Source organism: Heptranchias perlo, chromosome 20 (assembly GCF_035084215.1).
Source record: "Heptranchias perlo isolate sHepPer1 chromosome 20, sHepPer1.hap1, whole genome shotgun sequence".
NCBI classification, from domain to species: domain Eukaryota; kingdom Metazoa; phylum Chordata; class Chondrichthyes; order Hexanchiformes; family Hexanchidae; genus Heptranchias; species Heptranchias perlo.
In genome coordinates this window covers 38,224,424-38,247,963 of record NC_090344.1, presented here as the reverse complement: position 1 = coordinate 38,247,963, position 23,540 = coordinate 38,224,424, and the positions used below count along the sequence as shown (strand labels likewise).

General features: G+C 45.1%; 1 protein-coding gene across 1 annotated transcript in view; it reads left to right on the top strand.

Moving 5' to 3' along the window:
- Positions 1 to 10,515: 10,515 nt before the first annotated feature.
- Positions 10,516 to 23,540, top strand: part of LOC137335720 (zinc metalloproteinase-disintegrin-like ohanin) — a 48,407-nt gene continuing 35,382 nt past the window's right edge. The window contains exons 1-5 of the mRNA XM_068001027.1: positions 10,516 to 10,626; positions 14,045 to 14,133; positions 14,735 to 14,811; positions 16,444 to 16,522; positions 23,189 to 23,265. Coding sequence (XP_067857128.1) covers positions 10,566 to 10,626; positions 14,045 to 14,133; positions 14,735 to 14,811; positions 16,444 to 16,522; positions 23,189 to 23,265 — 383 coding nt within the window. The 5' untranslated portion in view covers positions 10,516 to 10,565. The remainder of the gene's footprint in view (positions 10,627 to 14,044; positions 14,134 to 14,734; positions 14,812 to 16,443; positions 16,523 to 23,188; positions 23,266 to 23,540) is intronic.

Below are 23,540 nucleotides of genomic sequence, written 5' to 3'. Positions count from 1 at the left end.
GGGCCGAATGGCCTCCTTCTGTACTGTAAGATTCTATAGTTTTCCAGCTAACGGATTGAAATGCAAATAGAAAGCACTTGTTTGTGCACAAGGTGTTGTATCCCCGTTCTGTGCTGAGTTAGCTGATCGAAGCTGGGGAGGAGCGAGTGGCCTCAATGCCGGGGATATATTTCATCCATGTTGCTGGAAAGCAGGGTTCATTTTGTACTTTAACTGATATTTTACATTTGAATTGAATAATTTCTCTTAACGTCTTATCTTGCATATCTGTTGGGGACAATCAGGCCTTTACTATTCCAATGTCTCCTGGCCGGCCACCCATCTTGCACCCTCCGTAAATTTGAGCTCATCCAAAACTCTGCTGCCCATATTCTTGCACCAAGTCCCGTTCACCCATCATCCCTGTGCTTGCTGACTTACATTGGCTTCTAGTCCGGCCATGCCTCGGTTTAAAAATTCTCACCCTCATGTTCCAATCCCTCCATGGCCTCGCCTCCCTCCCCACCAATCTCTGTAACCTCCTCCAGCCCTACAACCTTCTGAGAACTCTATTGTGCACCTCCCACTTCCTTTGCCATATCATTGGCGGCCATGCCTTCAGCCATGTAGACCTTAAGCCCTGAAATTCCCTCCCCAAACCTCTTTGCCTCTCTCTCTTCCTTTTATGACTCGGTTTAAAACCTATCTCTTTGACCAAGCATTTTGTCACCTGTCCTAAAGTCTCCTTCTTTGGCTCGGTTCTCAATTGATTTGCTGATTTTGCTCCCGTGAAGCACGTTGGGATGCTTTACTACATTAAAGGCACTACAGAAATGTAAGTTGTTGTTTGTTTTTAGAGCACAAGTGTCCAAACCATGGCCCTGTGCCCTAGATACTCATACCTGCTGACCACTCCTGAAGTGGAGACACAAATTCAAATAGCCATGTTAAATTCCGTCAGCCATCTTGTAATTTTGGCTTGGGAAAAGGGAAACGCTCTTGAGGTTTTATTTTATTTCACAGGATGAATCTCCATCTGCAGCTGAGCCAGGGGTGCCGATTCCTGAAAGCACGGCTTTCCACACTAACTCTTAAGACGCGACCTGTGGGACTCCATTGTGTGCAACCGAGCGGCCTACAAAGGTCAACAAGTTTGGACGTCTCCATCTTGGCAGGTCAGACAGGATGGGCCTCCGTCTGCACAGCCAAATAAAAGCAGATGGTAAGCTTCTCCTCCCCTTCCAGTAAAGAGCTCCCTACTTTGGGAAGCAGTGAGAAATTTTCGTGAGAAATTTTCATGAGAAAAGCCAAAATCACTGGACTGAAAGACATCTGTCCCTGCATTTTTGCAGGTAAGATGTGACAGTTTTCGAATACAGAAAAAGAACATGCATTGACACAGCACATTTCACGGCTTCATGGCATTCCAAAGTGATTCATAGAACAACAAATTACTTTTTGAAGGCTAGTCATTGTTGAAATGTTGGGAAACGCGGCAACCAATTTGCGAACAGCAAGGTCCCACAAACAGCAACGAGACAAACAACCAGATAATTTATTTTAGTGATGTTGGTTGAGGGATAAATATTGGCCAGGACACCGGAGAGCACTCCCCTGCTCCTCTTCAAAATAGTGCCATGGATGTTTTACATCCACCTGAGACGGGACCTCAGTTTAACGTCTCAACCAAAAGACGGCACCTCCGACAGTGCTGTAGTCCCTCAGCACTGCACTGGAGTATCAGCCGAGATTATGTGGTCAAGTCTCTGGAGTGGGACTTGAACCCACAACTTTCTGACTCAGAGGCGAGAGTGCTACCCATTGAGCAAAGTGGTGGTGGAAGGAGAAGGCATGTCTTCCCTCTTCGGCCAGCTCCCGTCTCAGTGGTTGTTTCGTTTTTTTTCCATTCAGGGGTTACTAGGATTTCCCAAGCCCACAGTCTCCATCAACTGTCGCCCTCTGAAGGCTTGCAAAAGTCGTTATATCAACTAAAATTTTCCTTTATTCAACTTTGTATCGGTCGTGAAAGACTCGATGTGATCCAATTAAGATGGCTTTGATCTCTGCTTTGTGCATTCCCCCGGTTCTTTTTTTATTAGAGTCTCTGCTTACTTTCTGTGGGTATTCATTTCATTTTTCATCTGAATACAGACAGCGGAAGGAATCCTCAATCTCTCAGTTTCTTCGCTTCAGCCTTGCTTCGGTTCTCTCACAGCCGAGAGGGCTGTGCAGGCCATCTACTGCCACGGTCTGTCAAAAACCAGGCACAGTGAACGTGCTCTGTGCTGCCTTGCCCAAAGGCCTTCACATATTTTCCCCTTTCCTGTTGGGTTCTCCCTGACCTCAGTCTCGAGTGTTGGCCAACATTTATCAAGTCAGGACTGGGTTGGGCTGGGTTCATGGCTTGAGTTCTGAGGTTTGTTTACGTTGGAACAGAAGTAGACCATTCATCCCTTCGAGCCTGATCATGGCTGATCTGCATATAAACTCCATCTACCGGCCTTTACTCCATATCCCTTAATACCCTTACGTAACAAAAATCTAAATATCTCAGTTTTGAAATTTTCAATTGTCCCAGCATCCACAGCTTTTTGACAAGAGAGTTCCAGATTTCCACTCCCCTTTGTGTGAAGAAATGCTTCTTGACATCACCCCTGAGCGGCTTTGCTCTAATTTTAAGGTTATGGCCCCTTGTTCTGGACTCCCCTACCAGAGGAAATAGTTTTTCTCAATCTACCCTATTAAATCCTTTAATCATTTTAAACACCTCAATTAGATCCCCCTTCCGCCTTCTATACTCAGAGGAATACAAAGCAGGTTTATGTAACCTGTCCTCATAATTTAACCCTTTTAGCCCCGGTATCATTCTGGTGATTCTTTGCTGAAGTTCATTGAATTCGAGTGAGCCATATACTGAAGGATTCCATATCATTTGACACAGAAGGACATGAAAAATGAACAACTTTGTTTCAGCAAAAAACAGCTATCTCCTGGCTTATTGCCATCTTTATTTTTCCACTCTTCTCTCCTCCTCTCCTGAATAGAATGCTTGATGTCAAGCTGCAGCTCCAGGGTGCAAGTAGCCCTCCAATTTGCCCCCAAATGCTACTCTTTTATACCTTACAGGTTATCACGCAGGATGGAAGGTGACTCCTTGTGTTGTTGGAACATCTCTTGGAGGGGCCCAGCGTTCCCCAGGCAGGACAGAGCAGTTGGGACACAGCACTGGCGATCTAGCATCCTCCCCAATACATTAGCAGACTTGTAGCGAATGTATTCTTCCTGTGCAAGCCTAACTATTTCCACTGGTCGTTGAGTTGGTAACGAGATGGCAGAGGACAACAGGTTAGCAAAAACTTTGTAAATGGGGCCCGAGTTATGCTTTGTTCTGCATGTATAAGCTTGCATGCTCTGGAATCCTGCCTTCAAATATTTACTACCCTCAGACGGGGAATGGAGATGGGTTCTGGCAGGCTTTCCACGAACTAATGTGTCTTTAGATTGGAGAATAGCGGGAGAGGCTATCTATACGCAACAAGATAGCTTGCATTGTCAGTTGGAATGTACTGACTGAAAAGATGCCGAAAGCATTGTTGGATTCGCGATTCTGAAAACCTGGTATGCATTTCAATCCTCAATCTCAAGGAATTTGGTTTTGAATTCAAGGAGTCAAACTGGAAGAAAGGTCGCTGTACTCAGTGTCCTCTCCAGCACAGGAGAGAATTAAACATAACCATGATTTCCAATGGTAAAACATCAGCACCACTGTAAACTGGAGCTGATAGCTCTGTGGGTACTTCCAATCTGCAACTGAGCTATACTACCCTCAGTAAACTTCAGCTCATCCAAATCTCTGCTGTCCATATCCTAACTCGCACCAAGTCCTGTTCTCCCATCAGCCCCAGTGCTCGCTGACCTACATCGGCTCCCGGTCCAGCCAAGGTTCGAATTTAAAATTCTCATCCTTGTATTCAAATCTCTTCATGGCCTCGCCCTGCCAGATCTCTGTAACCTCCGACCACCCTCCAAGAAATCTGTGTTCCTCCAATTCTGACCTAAGAACATAAGAAGTAGGAGCAGGAGTAGACCATATGGCCCCTCGAGCCTGCCACGCCATTCAATAGATCATGGCTGATCTTCGACCTCAACTACACTTCCCTGCCCGATCCTCATATCCTTTGATTCCTCTCAAGTCCAAGAATCTATCTATCTCAGCCTTGAACATATTCAACGACTCAGCATCCACAGCCCTCTAGGGTAGAGAATTCCAAAGATTCACAACCCTCTGTGTGAAGAAATTCCTTCCTTCTCAGTCTTAAATGGCTGACCCCTTATCCTGCAACTATGCCCCCTAGTTCTAGACTCTCCAGCCAGGGCTAACAACCTGTCAGCATCTACCCTGTCAAGCCCCCCTCAGAATCTTATAGTTTCAATGAGATCACCTCTCATTCTTCCAAACTCCAGAGAGTATAGGTCTGTTCTACCCAATCTCTCCTCATAGGACAACCCTCTCATCCCAGGAATTAATCTAGTGAACCTTTGTTACACTGCCTCTAAGGCAAGTATATCCTTCCTTAGGTAAGGAGACCAAAACTGTACACAGTACTCCAGGTCTTTGGTGAGACCATACCTGTATAATTGCAGTAATACATCCTTACTCTTGTGTTCCAACCCCTTGCAATAAAGGCCAACATGCCATTTGCCTTCCTAGTTGTTTGCTGTACCTGCATGCTGACTTTATGTGTTTCTCTTGCGTATCCCCAATTTTAATCACTCCACAAGTGGCGGCCGTACTTTCAGCTGCCTGAGCCCGAAGCTCAAGAATTCCCACCTTTAATCTTCTCTGCTTTGCTCCCTCTATCTCCTTTAAGATGCCCCTTAAAACCTACCTCTTCGACCAAGCTTTTGGTCACCAGTCCTAATATCTCCTTGTGTGGCTCTGTGTCACATTTTGTTTGATAACACTGCTGTAAAGCGCCTTGGGACATTTTACTACATTAAAGACACTGTATAAATGCAAGTTGTTTTTCCATTGTGGTTCCTCTGGAGAGACAAACACAGCGGTGGGAAGGAGACAGAGTGAGAAGGTCCTTGGCCTTTTACTTTGGTTCTGTAGTAGTAATTTTTTTTTAAAAACACAAAATCTTTTCGACATTTGTGAACTTGATAAAAGGGAGGCTGTATTTTTTATGGGACTATTTTAATTCCCATCGGTTGACAAGAACAGTTGCGGAATAAATTGCACAGCAGCAAGGTTTGGGCACTGCAAATAGAGAAATGCCCTTCTGTCATCATAGTTCACCAAGACAATATTAAATTATGATGAATCATAATAACACCATAGAGCTGGTTTTGCGCATTTCATTATTGCGAGATTTCATAGAACTATGTAGATATGATCATTCATCACCCAATATGGAATCGCACAACAAATGATCCAAAGTGTTCAATATAATTTCAATCTTGGTCGTAATGTATTCCTTTTGAAATCTCTCTTCCCATTTCTTGTCTCTCTCTCTCCCTCCCAATCTGTCTCCCTTTCCCCATCTATGAATTTCTATTCCCTCCCCCCAACCCACCCTATCTCTCTTATAGTGTCTTTCCCTCTGTTTTTGTTTCCCTTTCCCAGCTGTCTTTGTCCCAGGTGAAAATTCCTGCTTATGTGCATTGCACTGCGGGATATCCTGCCGACAGGTAACCATTCCCGCCAGAATTTCTGGATCCGAAGCCAATTACTTGTACGTGTAAGTCGTGCACTTGCTTGTCAGAGCACTCACACGGCAACCAGGAATCTTCAAGTGCTGATGCAACTGTTTCAAGGCCTGCATTATTTGCTCATGAGAGTCCAGGGGAGCAGTTGTCATGACAGCACACTCCCACAGTTATTGAACAAGTGCCTGAGGTCATGCCCTGTGATATGAATCAACAAAAGGCTGTTTCTGAGTCATAGGCATTCTCCCCAGAAGAAAAGTTGGATAAAATGCCTACCTGAATGCAATCTGCAGTACCTGCTTGCAAATGTGGATGACAGGCTTCAGCTGTGGAAAGTCACTGTCCTAAATATATATAGCATCAACTGTTTGCTCCGAACAATATTAGTTTTTTACTGCTGTCCCATGTAAAGCAATCATTCAACCTTAAAAGCCCTTTGAATGCTAACCACGCATGGCCATGCTACAGTCGGGCATAAATTCAAGTTGCAACTTACAACTGAAGCTCTTGCCACATTGACATTTTATAGGGGCTTCACACATCTTTCGAACACAATCTGCACGATAGATTTCCATCGACTCACACAAGCACTCAGTAGGGGCACTTGGGTACCACAGTATGTCCTCTTGGCCCAGAACAAGCAAGCACCACATGGCACCCGTTACCCATCTTACCACCTGTCACGAGCTCAGCGGCATCTACCGTAGAAAATTTAGACTGTGCCATGATGTGAGTCACTCTCCACAGGTGCAGAGCAGCAAGTGGCGGTGAAGGGGAGCAGAAACCTGTGAGTTGGAGGGACAGCTTATGTCCTTCCACAGATGCAGAGCTTCGGGATTCACACCTCTAGGAGGTGGGGGGGGGGGCTACTCTTAAAGGAGAATCATGTACGCCAGTCATTCAATTCTGTCCAAAACACCTTGCGACATCTTGTGAGAACTGTTGACAAGTCCAACGGAAAGCTTCTCTGTTCTGCAGTGGCACACTCCATGGCACCTTCAGTTAGAGCCACCCATGGCACAGACCCTGAGTGCAGTAGGACTTCCACTGAGTGCTCACTCTGCTGTTTTATAGATTGGATTGGGGATTGAATCGAGAGAATCCTAAGGCAGGACTTCATATTGTTAACTACAGGCCCGCTCCCAGCTGGATTGCCCAGCAGCAGAGGCATGGCAATGGGGTAGGTACGGAGAAGGCCGCTGTCTGTCAAGGCAGCACCACAACCGGCCCATCCGGCCCCCACCGCGCAAGTGTCAGTACAAAAGGCAAAAGCACCAAAGTAGCAGATATGGCCGAAGCAGCTACAGCACCATCTCAGGAACTTCCACAGGGGAATAGAGGGCCACCTGAATCCGACGCAACTTGCAGTGCAACCCAGCAGTCACCCTCCGTACTTAGTCCTTTCACTGAGTAGTCACTTCGAAAAAGTCACGGGTTAGGAGTTTGTAAGTGCTCCCACTACCACCAGCATTGAGGGAAGAACACTCAAATCACGGACTTCTAGCACAAAGTACTGTAACCAGTTACTTGCACATTATTTCACCTTTGTCCAGGGGACTTGTTTTGGATTGTGCAGAGTAAGGTAGCAACAGTGCAAAGGAGGGACTTGGATGTGAGTTGAGATTTTGCAGAAGACAGTGTTGGAGCCACTCCATGTCATGTGGACAGCGGGGTTCCTTCAAAGGGCAGCGAAGCTCTGTTGATGCCACTGGTAACCTGACAGCTACCTGGACCCTGTTGTATCTGCGCTGTGCATCTGCTCATGGCTCTGTAAGGAGGCCATTGGACAGGGCTGAAGAGGGCAACCTTGGCTTCTAAAGGGACAATGCTTCCCTCTTCCTTCACCTTCAAATGAAACGGGCACAGGAGGCAGTGCCATTCCTGTGGTGAAAGTGGTCTGCAGGTTCCCTTGCAGCTGATGGTACAGCTCTATAACCGTCTCCCTGCCAAACCAGAGCCTGCACAGGCAGTTCTGAGTCATTACTAAGTAGATTAGATAGCCAGAAGATACAGTTGCTGGAAGAATGGTGGACGTGGACAATCCATTGCAGGTGCTAACTGATCCCCTTGGCAAGCCTTCTTTATTCTTCTTCAACCTCTTGAGTGAAGTTCTGCGTGAGAGAGAGAGAGAGAGAAAACCTCCAAAAGCACTTGAACCAGCAGGGGTATCTACCTCCCATTACCATATCTCTGGTCCTTTCTTTGCCTCTGCCTGTTTCTTTCCCCATTCCTGTCTTCCCCCCCACCCGCCCCCCGGACTCCCATACATATTTTTACTTCTCTTTCCCCAATATCTATCTGACCCAGTCTGTCCCTCCCAGCTCGGTCTCTTTTTCTCTCTCTCATTAAGTTGCATCCCAAAGCTTTTTGCAGCTCTTCTCTGCTCCTCGCAAAGTAAAGACCAATCCCCTGAGCAACAGTGCACACAAGCCACTGTTGGCTAGGATAACGAGGAATAGCCAACATTTTCTTTTGATTTGAAGGTTGGTATGAGGAAAGGAATCAATCTATATAGGACTACTGAGGAATATTTTTGAGGCCATGAACTTGGCCCATAAGAGAATGTTGGGACCTGTAATTAGCTGGGTTACCTGCGGAGGCTGCGATCAAATGTCAATTGTTTCTGGTCAAGCACATCAGAGGGTAACCACATGACAGGAATGGCAATCTCCTGGGATCCAACTGCCATTGACCGAGTCACGGGAGCAGGTCAGTTATTTGCCTGGGTTTTGTACGTGGCCACTAATGTGGGTATGATTTTTAATGAATACTTTGCATCTGTCTTCACAAAAGAGGGGGATGATGCAGAGATTGTAATTAAGGAGGAGGAGTGTGAAATATTGGATGGGATGAATTTAGTGAGAGAGGAAGTATTTAAGGGGATTAGCATCTTTGAAAGTAGATAAATCACCAGGCCCAGATGAAATGTATCCCAGGCTGTTAAGAGAAGCAAGGGAGGAAATAGCGGAGGCTCTGACCATCATTTTCCAATCCTCCCTGGTTACAAGCGTGGTGCTGGAGGATTGGAGGACTGCTAACATTGTACCGTTGTTTAAAAAGGGAGAAAGAGATAGACCGAGTAATTACAAGCCTGTCAGTCTCACCTCAGTGGTGGGCAAATTATTGGAATCGATTCTGAGGGACACCATAAATTGTCATTTAGAAAGGCACGGGTTAATCAAGGACAGTCAAGCATGGATTTGTTAAGGGAAGGTTGTGTCTGACGAACGTAACTGAATTTTTTGAGCAGGTAACAAGGAGGGTCGATGAATGTAACGCGTTTGATGTGGACTACGTGGATTTTAGCAAGGCTTTCGACAAGGCCCCACATGGCAGACTGGTCCAAAAAGTAAAAGCCCAAGGGATCCAAGGGAAAGTGGTGAGTTGGATCCAAGATTGGCTTAGTGGCAGGAAGCAAAAGTAATGGTCGACGTAAAGTAAGGGACCTGCAAGGCTCAGTACTAGGTCCTTTGTTTTTTGTGGTATATATTGATGATTTGGACTTGAATGTGGGGGGCTTGATCAAGAAGTTTGCAGATGATACAAAAATTGGCCATGTGATTGATAGTGAGGAGGAAAGCTGTAGACTGCAGGAAGATATCAATGGACTGGTCAGGTGGGCAGAAAAGTGGCAAATGGAATTCAATCTAGAGAAGTGTGAGGTAATACATTTGGGGAGGGCAAACAAGGCAAGGGAGTACACAATAAATGGGAGGATACTGAAAGGTGTAGAGGAAATGAGGAACCTTGGAGTGCATGTCCACAGATCCCTAAAGGTAGCAGGACAGGTAGATAAGGTGGTTAAAAAGGTATGGGGGATACTTTCCTTTATTAGCTGAGGTGTAGAATATAACAGCAGGGAGGTTATGCTAGAACTGTATAAAACATTGGTTCGGCCACAGCTTGAGTACTGTGTACGGTTCTGGTCACCACATTACAGGAAAGATATAATTGTACTGGAGAAGGTTCAGAGGAGATTTACAAGGATGTTGCCAGGACTGGAGAATTTCAGCTATGAGAAAAGATTGGATAGGCTGGGGTTGTTTTCTTTGGAACAGAGGAGGCTGAGGGGAGATTTAATTGAGGTATATAAAATTATGACGGGACTAGATAGGGTGGATAGGGAGGACCTATTTCCCTCAGCAGAGGGGTCAGTGACCAGGGAGCATAGATTTAAAGTAACTAGTAGGATTAAAGGGGAGCTGAGGAGAAAATTTTTCACCCAGAGGGTGGTGAGGGTCTGGAACCCACTGCCTGAAAGGGTGGGAGAGGCAGAAACTGTCAACTCACTTGAAAAGTGCTTCGATGAGCACTTGAGGTGCTGTAACCTGCAGGGCTATGGACCAGGTGCTAGAAAGTGGGATTAAGCTGGATAGCTCTTTTTTGGCCAGCACGGACACGATGGGCCGAATGGCCTCCTTCTGTGCCGTAACTTTCTATGAATCTATGATTATGTCACAGGGGAGAGAGGAGTGGCGGAGAGGCAGAAAGAGGAAGCTGAAAGATACATTTTGAAAAATGGCACCCAACTATTGTGTTATATTATACTGGAATATAGTTAATTAAAACTGCTGGGCTCATGCATGTGTCCAATATTGTATTATGATTTTCAACATTTTTCATAAAGTAATATTTCTGTGTGCTTTGTGATGTTTCTGTACATTGGAATTCTCTTTTCTAGCAGTGTGGTTAAGCACCATGATGTAATCATGTGACAAAATTCTTCCTCTTACAAGTTGTAACAGCACATCTACTGTAAGAGGAAGCTGGAAGAGGGTTGGCACAATTGTAAACGAACCAGTATAAAATCTTTGAGAGGCGTGTTTCGTGTTATTTGCCTGCTGCCTCCGAGACAGGTGAAGTCACCGAGAAGCATGGTTTACCTCCGGTGTTTATTGTGCTCTCTCCTCTTCTGTTCTATTGCTCCAGAGTTTGGTAAGCTTTTATTCTCTCTTGCTAAGCAATTTACCTCTAATCAGAATTATTTGAACCTAGAAAGTTATCACTCCCTAACCCCAAGGCTTTGACTCCTTGCTGGGGCTTAGTTTCATGGACACTGATCACCCACCAGTACTTTGGCCAAGTAGCCATTCTTCATGTGCGAGTCTAGATAATGAGTGTCCATAAGCTATTTGACTGCAGTGGCATCACGGCCAAGCCTGATCCTGTCTTTACTTGACATCCACACTTATGTGCTCCCAGCAGGAGTAGCTGGGTGTTGGCTGTGAGTGTGAACTCTCCGATTCTCTTTCCCTTACCCTCCCCCAGGGGTTTCAAGGCGCTCTGTCGGGCCCCCGACTGCTGTGGGACACTCAACCTGTAGGAACGTTGGAACGGTTACATATACTCTGACGGCATATTGATTTGTTGACCATGGCACCTAGCAGTTTCACCAAGTCATTTTATCTGGTGAGTCACGGAATAATTTCCTGCGTTGTGCATGTTGTTCCCACATAAGAAACAACACTCTGGTTTTGTACACTTGCTGGTTCTAGTTCACGGCATCTGATTTTAGGGGTTAAACTGCATTGGATCAAATCATTGCAGCTATACTCGTGCCGACTTCCAAGATCAGGAATAAACCTGGAAATGTCCATATTGACTGACTGAATTTTTAATTTAAATTCTTGTGTTGTACTCCTCTGTACCATCTTGGTACTGCAATAACTTGGCGAAGAAGCATTCCACCTGAATTGGAAGATTCCTTAAGGACAGGTTCTATTCAAATATAAATGATAAAATTGAAGTGCAGTATTCTTAAATCATTCTAAATGATCCCAACACACTCGATCAGTGAGGGGCCTTGTTTCCTTTCTGCGAATGATCTTTAGTGGCCAGAGTGAGACTTGCATTGTCAACAGCGAAACCATGGAGATCTCAGACCACAGTGTTGCAACAATGCTTGGGCCTACTTGCTTCTGTACTGAGAAGTTTGAGTTAAAGCTGCTGGCACCTTCCTGATTCATTCCCAAGTTTTTTTGAACATGATTTGGGAGTCTCCCACCGTCTTGTCTGATGGGGGGGGGTGTGGTGGTGCTGTGGGGGGTGTTGAAGTTTGCATTTCAGGAGCTCCTTACCCTATCTGGCCTCACTGTGTTAACTTGATGAGAAAAATGTCAGTTTTCTCCCCACCTGGGCTGATTTACACTGGGAGGGGACATTTCTCCTCCGGTACCTGAACCATTCTTCGCGTTCAAGCCAAGACAGCAAGTGCTGACGGCCTGTTTGAGATGGAGAGAAGCATCAAAGCTGACTCCCAAAGCCGCGCACTATCAAGCAGGGGTTATAGCAGAGCAATCAAAATTGGGAAAACTTCTGACTGAAGTTTTCTTCCCTCCCTTTTCTCCCCTCATATCAGAAGCACTGAGGTAAATCATTAACAGCTCCAACTGCTACCCTAGCTAAGATTAAATAATACAGCCCAGGCCTGGGCTTTAGTGTTACACTGAATCGTACGTTTACCTCAAACCCATTGCTTGAGTTAGTGAGTGGCAGTTTTGAATTGCAAGTTTATTTTAAAAGAAGTGCTTGTTTGTCATTGTGTTTTCAATCACATTCTAACCTAATGCTGTGTGCACAAATCCAGCAAGATGTCTGATTTAACAAAACAAGTAAAAGCAGCTGATCAAAGGCAAATCTGCCAAAAAGTATAAGGAGGCAAATTGAGCACAGGGTTGTTTCAAGGTAGCCAATTGGATACAAAATTGGCTTGACGACAGAAGACAGAGGGTGGTTGTAGAGGGTTGTTTTTCAAACTGGAGGCCTGTGTCCAGCGGTGTGCCTCAGGGATCGGTGCTGGGTCCACTGTTATTTGTTATTTATATTAATGATTTGGATGAGAATTTAGGAGGCATGGTTAGTAAGTTTGCAGATGACACCAAGATTGGTGGCATTGTGGACAGTGAAGAAGGTTATCTAGGATTGCAACGGGATCTTGATAAATTGGGCCAGTGGGCCGATGAATGGCAGATGGAGTTTAATTTAGATAAATGTGAGGTGATGCATTTTGGTAGATCGAATCGGGCCAGGACCTACTCCGTTAATGGTAGGGCGTTGGGGAGAGTTATAGAACAAAGAGATCTAGGAGTACAGGTTCATAGCTCCTTGAAAGTGGAGTCACAGGTGGATAGGGTGGTGAAGAAGGCATTCAGCATGCTTGGTTTCATTGGTCAGAACATTGAATGCAGGAGTTGGGATGTCTTGTTGAAGTTGTTCAAGACATTAGTAAGGCCACACTTGGAATACTGTGTACAGTTCTGGTCACCCTATTATAGAAAGGATATTATTAAACTAGAAAGAGTGCAGAAAAGATTTACTAGGATGCTACCGGGACTTGATGGTTTGACTTATAGGGAGAGGTTAGATGGACTGGGACTTTTTTCCCTGGAGAGTAGGAGGTTAAGGAGTGATCTTATAGAAGTCTATAAAATAATGAGGGGCATAGATAAGGTAGATAGTCAAAATCTTTTCCCAAAGGTAGGGGAGTCTATAACGAGGGGGCATAGATTTAAGGTGAGAGGGGAGAGATACAAAAGGGTCCAGAGGGGCAATTTTTTCACTCAAAGGGTGGTGAGTGTCTGGAACGAGCTGCCAGAGGCAGTAGTAGAGGCGGGTACAATTTTGTCTTTTAAGAAGCATTTGGACAGTTACATGGGTAAGATGGGTATAGAGGGATATGGGCCAAGTGCAGGCAATTGGGACTAGCTTAGTGGTATAAACTGGGCGACATGGACATGTTGGGCCGAAGGGCCTGTTTCCAAGTTGTAACTTCTATGATTCTATGAGGTAAGAACATACCAACGTACAAAAATGACGGACAGTAAAAGGCCAGCTGGCCCATCGAGCCTGTCCCGTGCGGTCACTTTGCAATTGAGTATCAGCACCCCCAGTGCTCCCCACCCACCAGCAATGTAGTCTCCTGGGAGAGAAGAAAGAAAAGCAAAGCTAGTTCAGGGTAAAGGAATCCTGGCAGTGTCCTCTTCGAGCCCCCTGTTGGAGGTCAAAATCGAGTTGAGGAGATCGCAGTGACCGTAAGGCACGTCATTCCAACATCCCACCCACCTTTTGTATGCAGTGATGTCAGCTATCGCCAGGAGCTCATCCAGCTCCCTTCTCAATGTTTGCAACAAACCCATACTTGCACGAGCCGGCAACTTGCTCATTGACCCTCTGCGAAAAGAAAAACCTCCTTAAATCTGACCCCGTTCTGTGCTTGCGTATCTTTTAAACCCGTGTCCCCCTGGTCCTGCCCAACCTGTCTAATTGAAATAGTCTATCTGCTGTCTTCATCCCTTCAATTTAACAGTGCGGTTTTGTAATGGGTGTCTGATCAGCTTCTGTTGTCTCTTTGCAGTGACCTCGACTTCCAAACTGCCCGGTATAGAAAATTACCAAGTGGTGAAACCACTCAAACTCCACGCCAAGCACAAGCGAGAGAGTGAGGTACTGTACAAAACCCATGACGAGGTTTCACAGAACATCTCAACACATAGGTGTTTTCAACAAATCACACATCAATTGGTATTAATGGGAGACAGGGTCACAATAGTGACAAGCAGAATGACAGAGGGATTATAATAACAGACAGACAAAATCAGAGGGGTAATAGTGAAGAGAGGCTTCCAATGAGACAGGGACAAAGGAGTATAGTGACAGGCAGAGAGACAAAGGTGGAGGGGTAATAGTGAGAGAAAGGTTTTTAATAACCCAGGGACAAAGGAGTATAGTGACAGGTAGAGAGACAAAAACAGAGAGGGGCAATAATGAGAGGTTTTTAATGGGACAGGGACACACTGTAATTATAATGTTGGGCAGAGAGACAGAAGGGGTTACAGTGTTAGGCCAATGAGGCTATCATGACAGACAGGAGGTGGGGAGGGAGACAAAGGATAATGTAACATGAAGACAACAGACAGAGAAGGTGCGTGGCAATGAAAACCAAGTTTGAACAGGATAAATGCTGCCAAACTAACATTTAGATCGATCTAATGAATTCAAACTTCATTCTCAACTTTGTTTAATTTTGCTGTCATTTCTGTCCCAGGGTCTTTATCCGACAGTTGTTCAGTATGGAGTCACTGTGGGAGGCAAAGAGCTGGTCGTACATCTTGAGAAGAACGAGTAAGTTCCCTGTGTCCTTATTTCAAGAGTTGGTCCAGTGTCTTTCGGTGGGAAGCCTCAGTGTTACGGATGAAGTGTAGAGATTTGGGGGTTTACCCAAATGTTCCCTGTGGAATTGCCCCTGACGCACTGAGCTGTGGAAAGGTGTGCTACGTGTTCCTGGCCTTGACCTTGTCAAAGGTTAAGCAGAGGCTCCAGGAAGTTAAACAGGGACAGCTTCGGATATCCATAGCAAGCTGTAGCACAAGTCTGGGGGCAAGTGGTGGGGAGGGGATAGTATCAGAAGGGAAAGGATCCAGATCAAAGGGTAAAAAGGCAAGGAAAAGAAGGTCATGCTACTGCAGCATGATCTATAAAATGTTAGAACTTCTCTTCAAACAGTTCTGTCGCTAAGTACGTGATATCATTTGTACTTCCTCCTGCACCGACTGTACTTATCCTTACACTGAGAGTCTGTGCTACACAGCACTGACTGTACTTATCCTTACACCGAGAGTCTGTGGTACACAGCACTGACTGTACTTATCCTTACACTGAGAGTCTGTGCTACACAGCACTGACTGTACTTATCCTTACACTGAGAGTCTGTGGTACACAGCACCGACTGTACTTATCCTTACACTGAGAGTCTGTGGTACACAGCACTGACTGTACTTATCCTTACACTGAGAGTCTGTGGTACACAGCACTGACTGTACTTATCCTTACACTGAGAGTCTGTGGTACACAGCACCGACTGTACTTATCCTTACACTGAGAGTCTGTGGTACACAGCACTGACTGTACTTATCCTTACACTGAGAGCCTGTGGTACACAGTACTGACTGTACTTATCCTTACACCGAGAGTCTGTGGTACACAGCACAGACTGCACTTATCCTTACACTGAGAGTCTGTGGTACACAGCACCGACTGTACTTATCCTGATGTGGAGATGCCGGTGATGGACTGGGGTTGACAATTGTAAACAATTTTACAACACCAAGTTATAGTCCAGCAATTTTATTTTAAATTCACAAGCTTTCGGAGGCTTCCCCCTTCGTCAGGTGACGAAGGGGGAAGCCTCCGAAAGCTTGTGAATTTAAAATAAAATTGCTGGACTATAACTTGGTGTTGTAAAATTGTTTACAATTGTACTTATCCTCACACTGAAAGTCTGTGGTACACAGCACTGATTGTACTTACCCCTACACTGAAAGTCTGTGGTACAGAGCACTTGCCCCTACAGTGAAAGTCTGTGGTACACAGCACTGACTGTACTTGCCCCTACGCTGAAGGACTGGGAATTACGAGGTACACAGCACTGACTGTAGCCCCACACTGTACGACTTGGGTTCAGTTTACTCAAAAATCACTCCTTTCACTTACTGTAGGCCTGACGTCAGTTAAATACAGGTAATTCCTTCTGCGTATGAGACACTAACCGCTTTGCTTCATCTGACAAAACATTATTTCTTGTGACTCCAGTTCCCCTTTCAAGAGTACATTGTGATTTGCGCAATGCAGTTTCCTCTGCTTATGCCACACATCCGTTAATTTGATGCAAACTCAAACCAGAATATCTTATGCAACTTTATGCATTATTCCTGACATCTAAAACTGGTGCCGCTTTTTCCCCCCTTCATTTTACAGGCACCTAATTGCAAAGAACTACTCTGAGACGTACTATTTGGAGAATGGGACCGAGGTGACTAGCACACCACTGTATCAGGTGAGTACGGCACTATCTGATTTACCTGTGATACATTTGTGAAGCATTTAAGGAAAGAGGTGACTGAATTGCAGAGTGCAACATGTTTCTGTACCATGAAGGGCCTCTTCCTACAGCTTACATTTGTCAAATGCCTTTTCTAAGAAAGAACTTGCATTTATATCGTGCCTTTCATGACCTCAGGATGTCCTGAAGCACTTTACAACCAACGAAGTACTTTTGAAGTGTCGTCACTTTTGCAACGTTTCTCTGTCTTAACATCAGATACCAAATTTCCACCCTCTTTACCCAGGCCTTTAGCCCATGTCAAGATCACAACAGCTGAAGCACTTTAATACCATGCAGCAGTGGAATGCCAACAGTGGACATGCACACAGACGGTGCCTACAAAACGTGCCTACAAAACTCTGTCAAAAGTTTAGACACAGAATTACACAGAATTTACAGCACAGAAACAGGCCATTTGGCTCAATCAGTCTGTGCCAATGTTTATGCTCTACACAAGCCCCCTCCCACTTGACTTCATCTAATCCCATCAGCATATCCTTCTATCCCTTTCTCCCTCATGAACTTATCTTTTCTCCCCTTAAGTTAACCTTCAACTGTCACAGTGCACATGAGGTCACAAAAGATTCGGCCTTGACTTTTCACAGCTGTGCAAATTCTCCAGCTCTTCGGTGTTCAAGCAACTTGTATGAGACAGAGTTTTCTGGATAGTATTTAAATTTCGGATCTTGTTCCCGACAGGCACCTATATTTTGGTTTGTATACACCTGATTTGACTTGGTAGGGTCATATCCTGAGCTTCCATATGAGCATCAGAACAAGAGTAGGCCATTCAGTCCCTCAAGCCTGTTCAATTAAGCTGCTGGATCTCAATTCCATTTGCCCACCTTAGCTCCATGCCCCTCGATCCCTTAGCAAACAAAAATCTATCTATCTCAGTCTTGAAAGCGCCAGTTGACCCCCAGCATCCACATCCTTTTAGTATGAAAAAATGCTTCCTGATTTCCCTCCTGGACAGCCTGGCTCCAACATTAAGACTAAGCCCCCTTGTTCTGGATTCCTCCACTGGAGGAAATAGTTTCTCTGTATCTACCCTATCACACCCCTTTATCATTTTAAACACCTCGATTAAAAGGTGTTTTTAACATCACCCCTCAACTTTGTAAACTCAAGGGAGTCTTCAGTGTGCGCTATTCTCTGATGTGGACGAGTTTTTGGAGCAAAAGTCACCAAAAACATTGTCAAATGCGGGGCAGCTTTCTGTTGTGAGCCCATGTCCATTAGAAACTTTACTAAGGCGTTGTAAAAATGAACAGCCATACCAAGAGGGTCACTTTCATGGAGGAGCCAACTGTTCAGAATTGGAGGTAACAGCAGGAAATGCTTAGATTCTCGGGATAAGGCCGTCGTTCGCAAGACTGGCATTCATTGCCAATCGGTAGTTGCCCTGAGAAGCTGGTGGTGGGTCTTCGTCTTGAACCAACAACTGAGAGGCTTGCTAGGCCACTTAAGAGGGCAGTTAAGGGTCAAGCACGTTGGTGTGGGACTGGAGTCACATACAGGCCAGACAGAGTAAGGACGGCAGGTTTCCTTCCCTAAAGGTCATGAGTGAACAAGTTGGGTTTTTGTGACAATCCGACCGTTTCATGGTCACTCTTGCTGATTTACTACTTTTTATTTCCAGAAATTTTAAACTGAATTAAAATTCTCAAACTGCCATGGTGCGATTTGAACTCACGTCCTCTGGATTATTAATCCAGGCCTCTGATTACTAGTTCAGTAACATAACCACTACACTACCATACACGTAATCAAGTGTCCAAAAAAAAAGCTTAATATTTTCACTCGGACACTTCATCAGAACAGGTCCTCTTTCGGACGCTGACTGACTCTGCTGCGTCTTTCCAGAGCTTTCTTTTTTTTCAACTTCCCATCTCCAGAGCTTGCTGTTTATCTTTCTGTCTCTGTTCAGCATTAGCGAGGGTTAGATTTTCACAGTTAGGCTTGTCCAAACAAGTCAAAATGTTCTGTACGTTACTGGAGTGGGCTCATTTCACCATTGTTAGTAGGTGACCATAATTTGCACACGGATGGTCTCGATGAACGTGCTTTAAAAATGAGAGATTCTAAGTCTCAGTCACACTGTCTGCAAAAGGCCACTGCATGCAAGATGACACTTACCAAGTATGGGGGGGACGCTTAGGAGGCTGTTGACCCAGACTGCCCTCCTGTCAAGTCCTTCCAGCCAGTTGCCTCACTGTGCCAGCTGAAAATTGGCATATCGGACCAAAAGGCGGGGGGAAAGAGAAGAAATTCGAAACCAACTCCTGCCCCCCCTCAAAAAAAAGTTTTACTTTGTTGCTCTTATCTACTGGAAGTGTTAGACTAAATGACTTTTGACAACACAGCTTGTTTAAATGGCCTGCTTTGAATCCTCAGTAGAGATGTTGTGTGAATATTTTTCTTCCTAGTCTTTTCATATTATTTCTCAATCCCCTCCTCCTTTCCTGAAGAAAGAAAACAAAGTTGCATTTATGTCGCGCCTTTTACAACCTCAGGACGTCCCAAAGTGCTTTACAGCGAAAGAAGTACTTTTGAAATGTAGTCGCTGTTGTAATGTAGGAAAAGCAGCAGCCAATTTGTGCACAGCAAGGTCCCACAAACAGCAATGTGATAATGACCAGATAATCTGTTTTGATGATGTTGCTTGAGGGATAAATATTTGCCAGGACTCTGGGGAGAACTCCCCTGCTCTTCTTCGAATAAAGGCATGAGATCTTTTACATCCACCTGAAAGGGCAGGCAGGGTTTCGGTTTGACATCTCACCTGAAAGACGGCACCTCCGACAGTGCAGCGCTCCCTCAGTACTGCACTGGAGTGTCAGCCTAGATTATGTGGTCAAGTCTCCAGAGTGGGACTTGGACCTACAACCTTCTGACTCAGAAACAAGAGTGCGACCCGCTGAGCCACAGCTGACGCTGATGGTGTTGTCTTGCTGGGGTCCGATGTGTCAGATGGCTTCTGTTGCACAGTGTCACAAGCCACACTCACTTGTGCTCTCCCCTAACATATGCTATCCTTTGGAGGCTCACTGCAGGAGCGTTTGCCTGCTCTGTGTGACAGACCGGTTCCCTGGCTGAGGTATCGGATAATGTCACCAGGTTTGCTGAGCTGTGTTCATACAACAAATTGTTCATTGAAGGATTTCCTTTGTTGATGCTCCCAACTGTGAGCACTCACTCATTCTGCGTCTAGGAGACACGTTGATTCTTGTAAAGGGTTAAATAAATGCAAGACAATTCGATTTAAAAAAAGGGTTTCAAATATTAGCCAAAACCAATCTGTCCAAACATCTTGTTTGCAGATGGAGTACGGGTGAGTTTCTGTTGTTGGCAGCTGTTGCAGGTACATTCCAATACATGTTGCAGCATGGTGGAGAAACCTGTTTTCAAATAGATAATCCACTCAACAACAACCCTTCCCACGCAATAGTACAGTCCATAGACTCGGCGCCATAGAGATCCGATCTAAATGAGGCCTGCTGACGAGCTGGGAAATGTGTCCTTTGTATCAACACCAGTTCACACATATACCTGCCTCATTGTTTACCAGAGGTAAGATAAAATCACCCCGTCTTCCTTCCACTATCAGCACCATTGGACATGTTTTGCCATTAATATGAATGGAAAAGTAAATGTGAGTATAAAAATGGGGAAACTTGGTTAGCATCACGCCGATGTTAATCGTCAGTCACAGTGAGATATGTTAGCTTTGCTTCATGAAAATAAAGAAAAAGACTTGCATTTATGTAGCGCCTTTCAGGACCACAGGATGTCCCAAAGCGCCTTACAACCAATCATAGAATCATAAAATGGTTCCAGCACAGAAGGAGGCCATTTGGCCCATCAAGCCCATGCCAGCTCTCTGCAAGAGCAATCCAGTTGGTCCCACTCCCCCGCCCTTTCCCCGTAGCCCTGCAAATTTTTTCCCTTCAAGTACTTATCCAATTCCCTTTTGATAGCCATGATTGAATCTGCCTCCACCCCTTTCAGGCAGTGCATTCCAGATCATGACCACTTGCTGCGAAAAAAGATTTTTCTTCATGTCGCCTTTTGTTCTTTTGCCAATCACCTTAAATCTGTGCCCTCTGGTTCTTGACCCTTCCGCCAAGTTTCTCTCTATCTACTCTGTCGAGACCCCTCATGATTTTGAACACCTCTGTCAAATATCCTCTCAGCCTTCTCTGCTCTAAGAACAACCCCAGCTTCTCCAGTCTATCCACGTAAATGAAGTCCCTCATCCCTGGAACCATTCTAGTAAATCTTTTCTGCACCCTCTCTAAGGCCTCACATCCTTCCTAAAGTGCGGTGCCCAGAATTGGACATAATGCTCCAGTTGTGGCCAAACCAGTGTTTTACAAAGGTTCATCATAACTTCCTTGCTTTTGCACTGTATGCCTCTATTTATAAAGCCCAGGATCCCAATGCTTTTTTAACTGCTTTCTCAACCTGCTCTGCCATCTTCAACAATTTGTACACATATATCACCAGGTCTCTCTGTTCCTGCACCCACTTTAGAATTGCACCTTTTAGTTTGTATTGCCTCTCCTCGTTCTTCCAACCAAAATGTATCACTTCGCACTTCTGCGTTAAATTTCATCTGCCATGTGTCCGCCCATCCCACCAGCCTGTCCATATCCTCTTGAAGTCTATCACTATCCTCCTCACTGTTTACTACACTTCCAAGTTTTGTGTCATCTGCACATTTTGAAATTGTGCCCTGTACACCCAAGTCCAAGTCATTAATATATATCAAGAAAAGCAGTGGTCCAAGAATCAACCCCTGGGGACACCACCATATACCTTCCTCCAGTCCGAAAAACAACCGTTCACCACTACTCTCTGTTTCCTGTCACTTAACCAATTTCGTATCCATGCTGCCACTGCCCCTTTTATTCCATGGGCTTCAACTTTGCTGACAAGCCTATTATGTGGCACTTTATCAAATACCTTTTGGAAATCCATATACACCACATCAACCACATTGCCCTGATCAACCCTCTCTGTTACCTCATCAAAAAACTCAATCGAGTTAGTTCAGCGCGATTTGCCTTTAACAAATCCATGCTGGCTTTCTTTAATTAATCTACACTTGTCCAAGTGACTGTTAATTTTGTCCTGGATTATCATTTCTAAAAGTTTCCCCACCACCGAGGTTAAACTGACTGGCCTGTGGTTGCTGAGTTTATCCTTACACCCTTTTTTGAACAAGGGTGTAACATTTACAATTCTCCAGTCCTCTGGCACCACCCTCGTATCTCAGGATGATTGGAAGATTATGGCCAATACCTCCGCAACTTCCATCCTTACTTCCCTCAGCAACCGAGGATGCATCCCATTCGGACCTGGTAACTTGTCTACTTCAAGTACAGCCAGATTTTGTAGTACCTCCTCTTAATCAATTTTTAGCCCATCCAGTATCTTAACTACCTCCTCTTTTACTTCTTCCTTGGTAAAGACAGATGCAAAGTACTGATTTAGTATCTCAGCCATGCCCAGGTCTCCTTTTTGGTCCCTAATCGGCCCCACCCCTCCTCTTACTACCCATTTACTACTTATATGTCTGGAGAAGACTTTTGGATTCCGTTTTATGTTAGTTGCCAGTCTATTCTCATGCTCTCTCTTTGCCTCTCTTATTTTTTCACTTCCCCCCTGAACTTTCTATATTCAGCCTGGTTCTCACCTGTATTATCGACCTGACATCTGTCATACGTCCCCTTTCTTTACTTCATCTTACTCTCTATCTCTTTTGACATCAGGGAGCTGTGGCTTTGGTTGCCCTACCTTTCCTGCTCGGGGAATGTCCCTAGACTGTACCCAAACCATCTCCTCTTTAAAGGCCGCCCATTGTTCGATTACAGTTTTGCCTGCCAATCTTTGATTCCAATTTACCCGTGCCAAATCCGTTCTCAACCCACTGATATTGGCCCTCCTCCAATTAAGTATTTTTACTCTAGAGTGCTCCTTGTCCTTTTCCATAGCTAATCTAAACCTTATGATACCAATGAAGTACTTTTGAAGTGTCGTCACTGTTGGAACTTAGGAAACACGGCAGTCAATTTGCGCACAGCAAGGTCCCACAAACAGCAATTAAATAAATGACCAGATCATGTTTTAGGTGTTGCTTGAAGGTTAATTATTGGCCAGGACACGGGGAGAACTCCCCTGCTCTTCTTCGAATTATGCTGTGGTATCATTTACATCCACCTGAGAGGGCAGACGGGCCTCGGTTTAATGTCTCATCCAAAAGATGGCACCTCCGACAGTGTAGCACTCCCTCAGTACCACACTGGAGCATTGGCCTAGATTATGTGCTCAAGTCTCTGGTGTGGGACTTGAACCCACGACCTTCTGACTCAATGTTAGCTAAGCTGGTCAGGTTTGGGCTTCTTCTGAAGGAATCAAATTGGGGAGTTGGGATCACTACATTGGATGCAATCTCTTTGCCACTCGGGTAGTCTTGCCCACAGTGCTGAAACCCAGTTTCCTGACAAGTTGTGTCGACCACATGCTGACCACCTCTTCATCAATCTGTTTTTAAATGGAAGCTTTCTGGGTGATATTTATTCCTAACAATCTCCTTTTTTTCCTAATTGCCAGGACCATTGCTATTACCATGGTTACATAAAGGGGGAAGGAGGTTCCTCAGCTAGCTTCAGCACTTGTGATGGACTCAGGTAAGGGGCAGGACATCTGCACAACAGAGTAGGAATAAACGGGTCATTTTCAGGTTGGCAGGCTGTAACTAGAAGGGTGACGCAAGGATCAGTGCTTGGGTCTCAGCTATTTGCAATCTATATTGATGACGTAGATGAAGGGACCGAGTGTAATTTATCCAAGTTTGCTGACAATACAAAGCTAGATGGGAAAGTAAACTGAGGAGAACACAAAGAGTCTGTAAAGGGATATAGACAGGTTAAGTGAGTGGGCAAGAAGGTGGCAGATGGAGTAT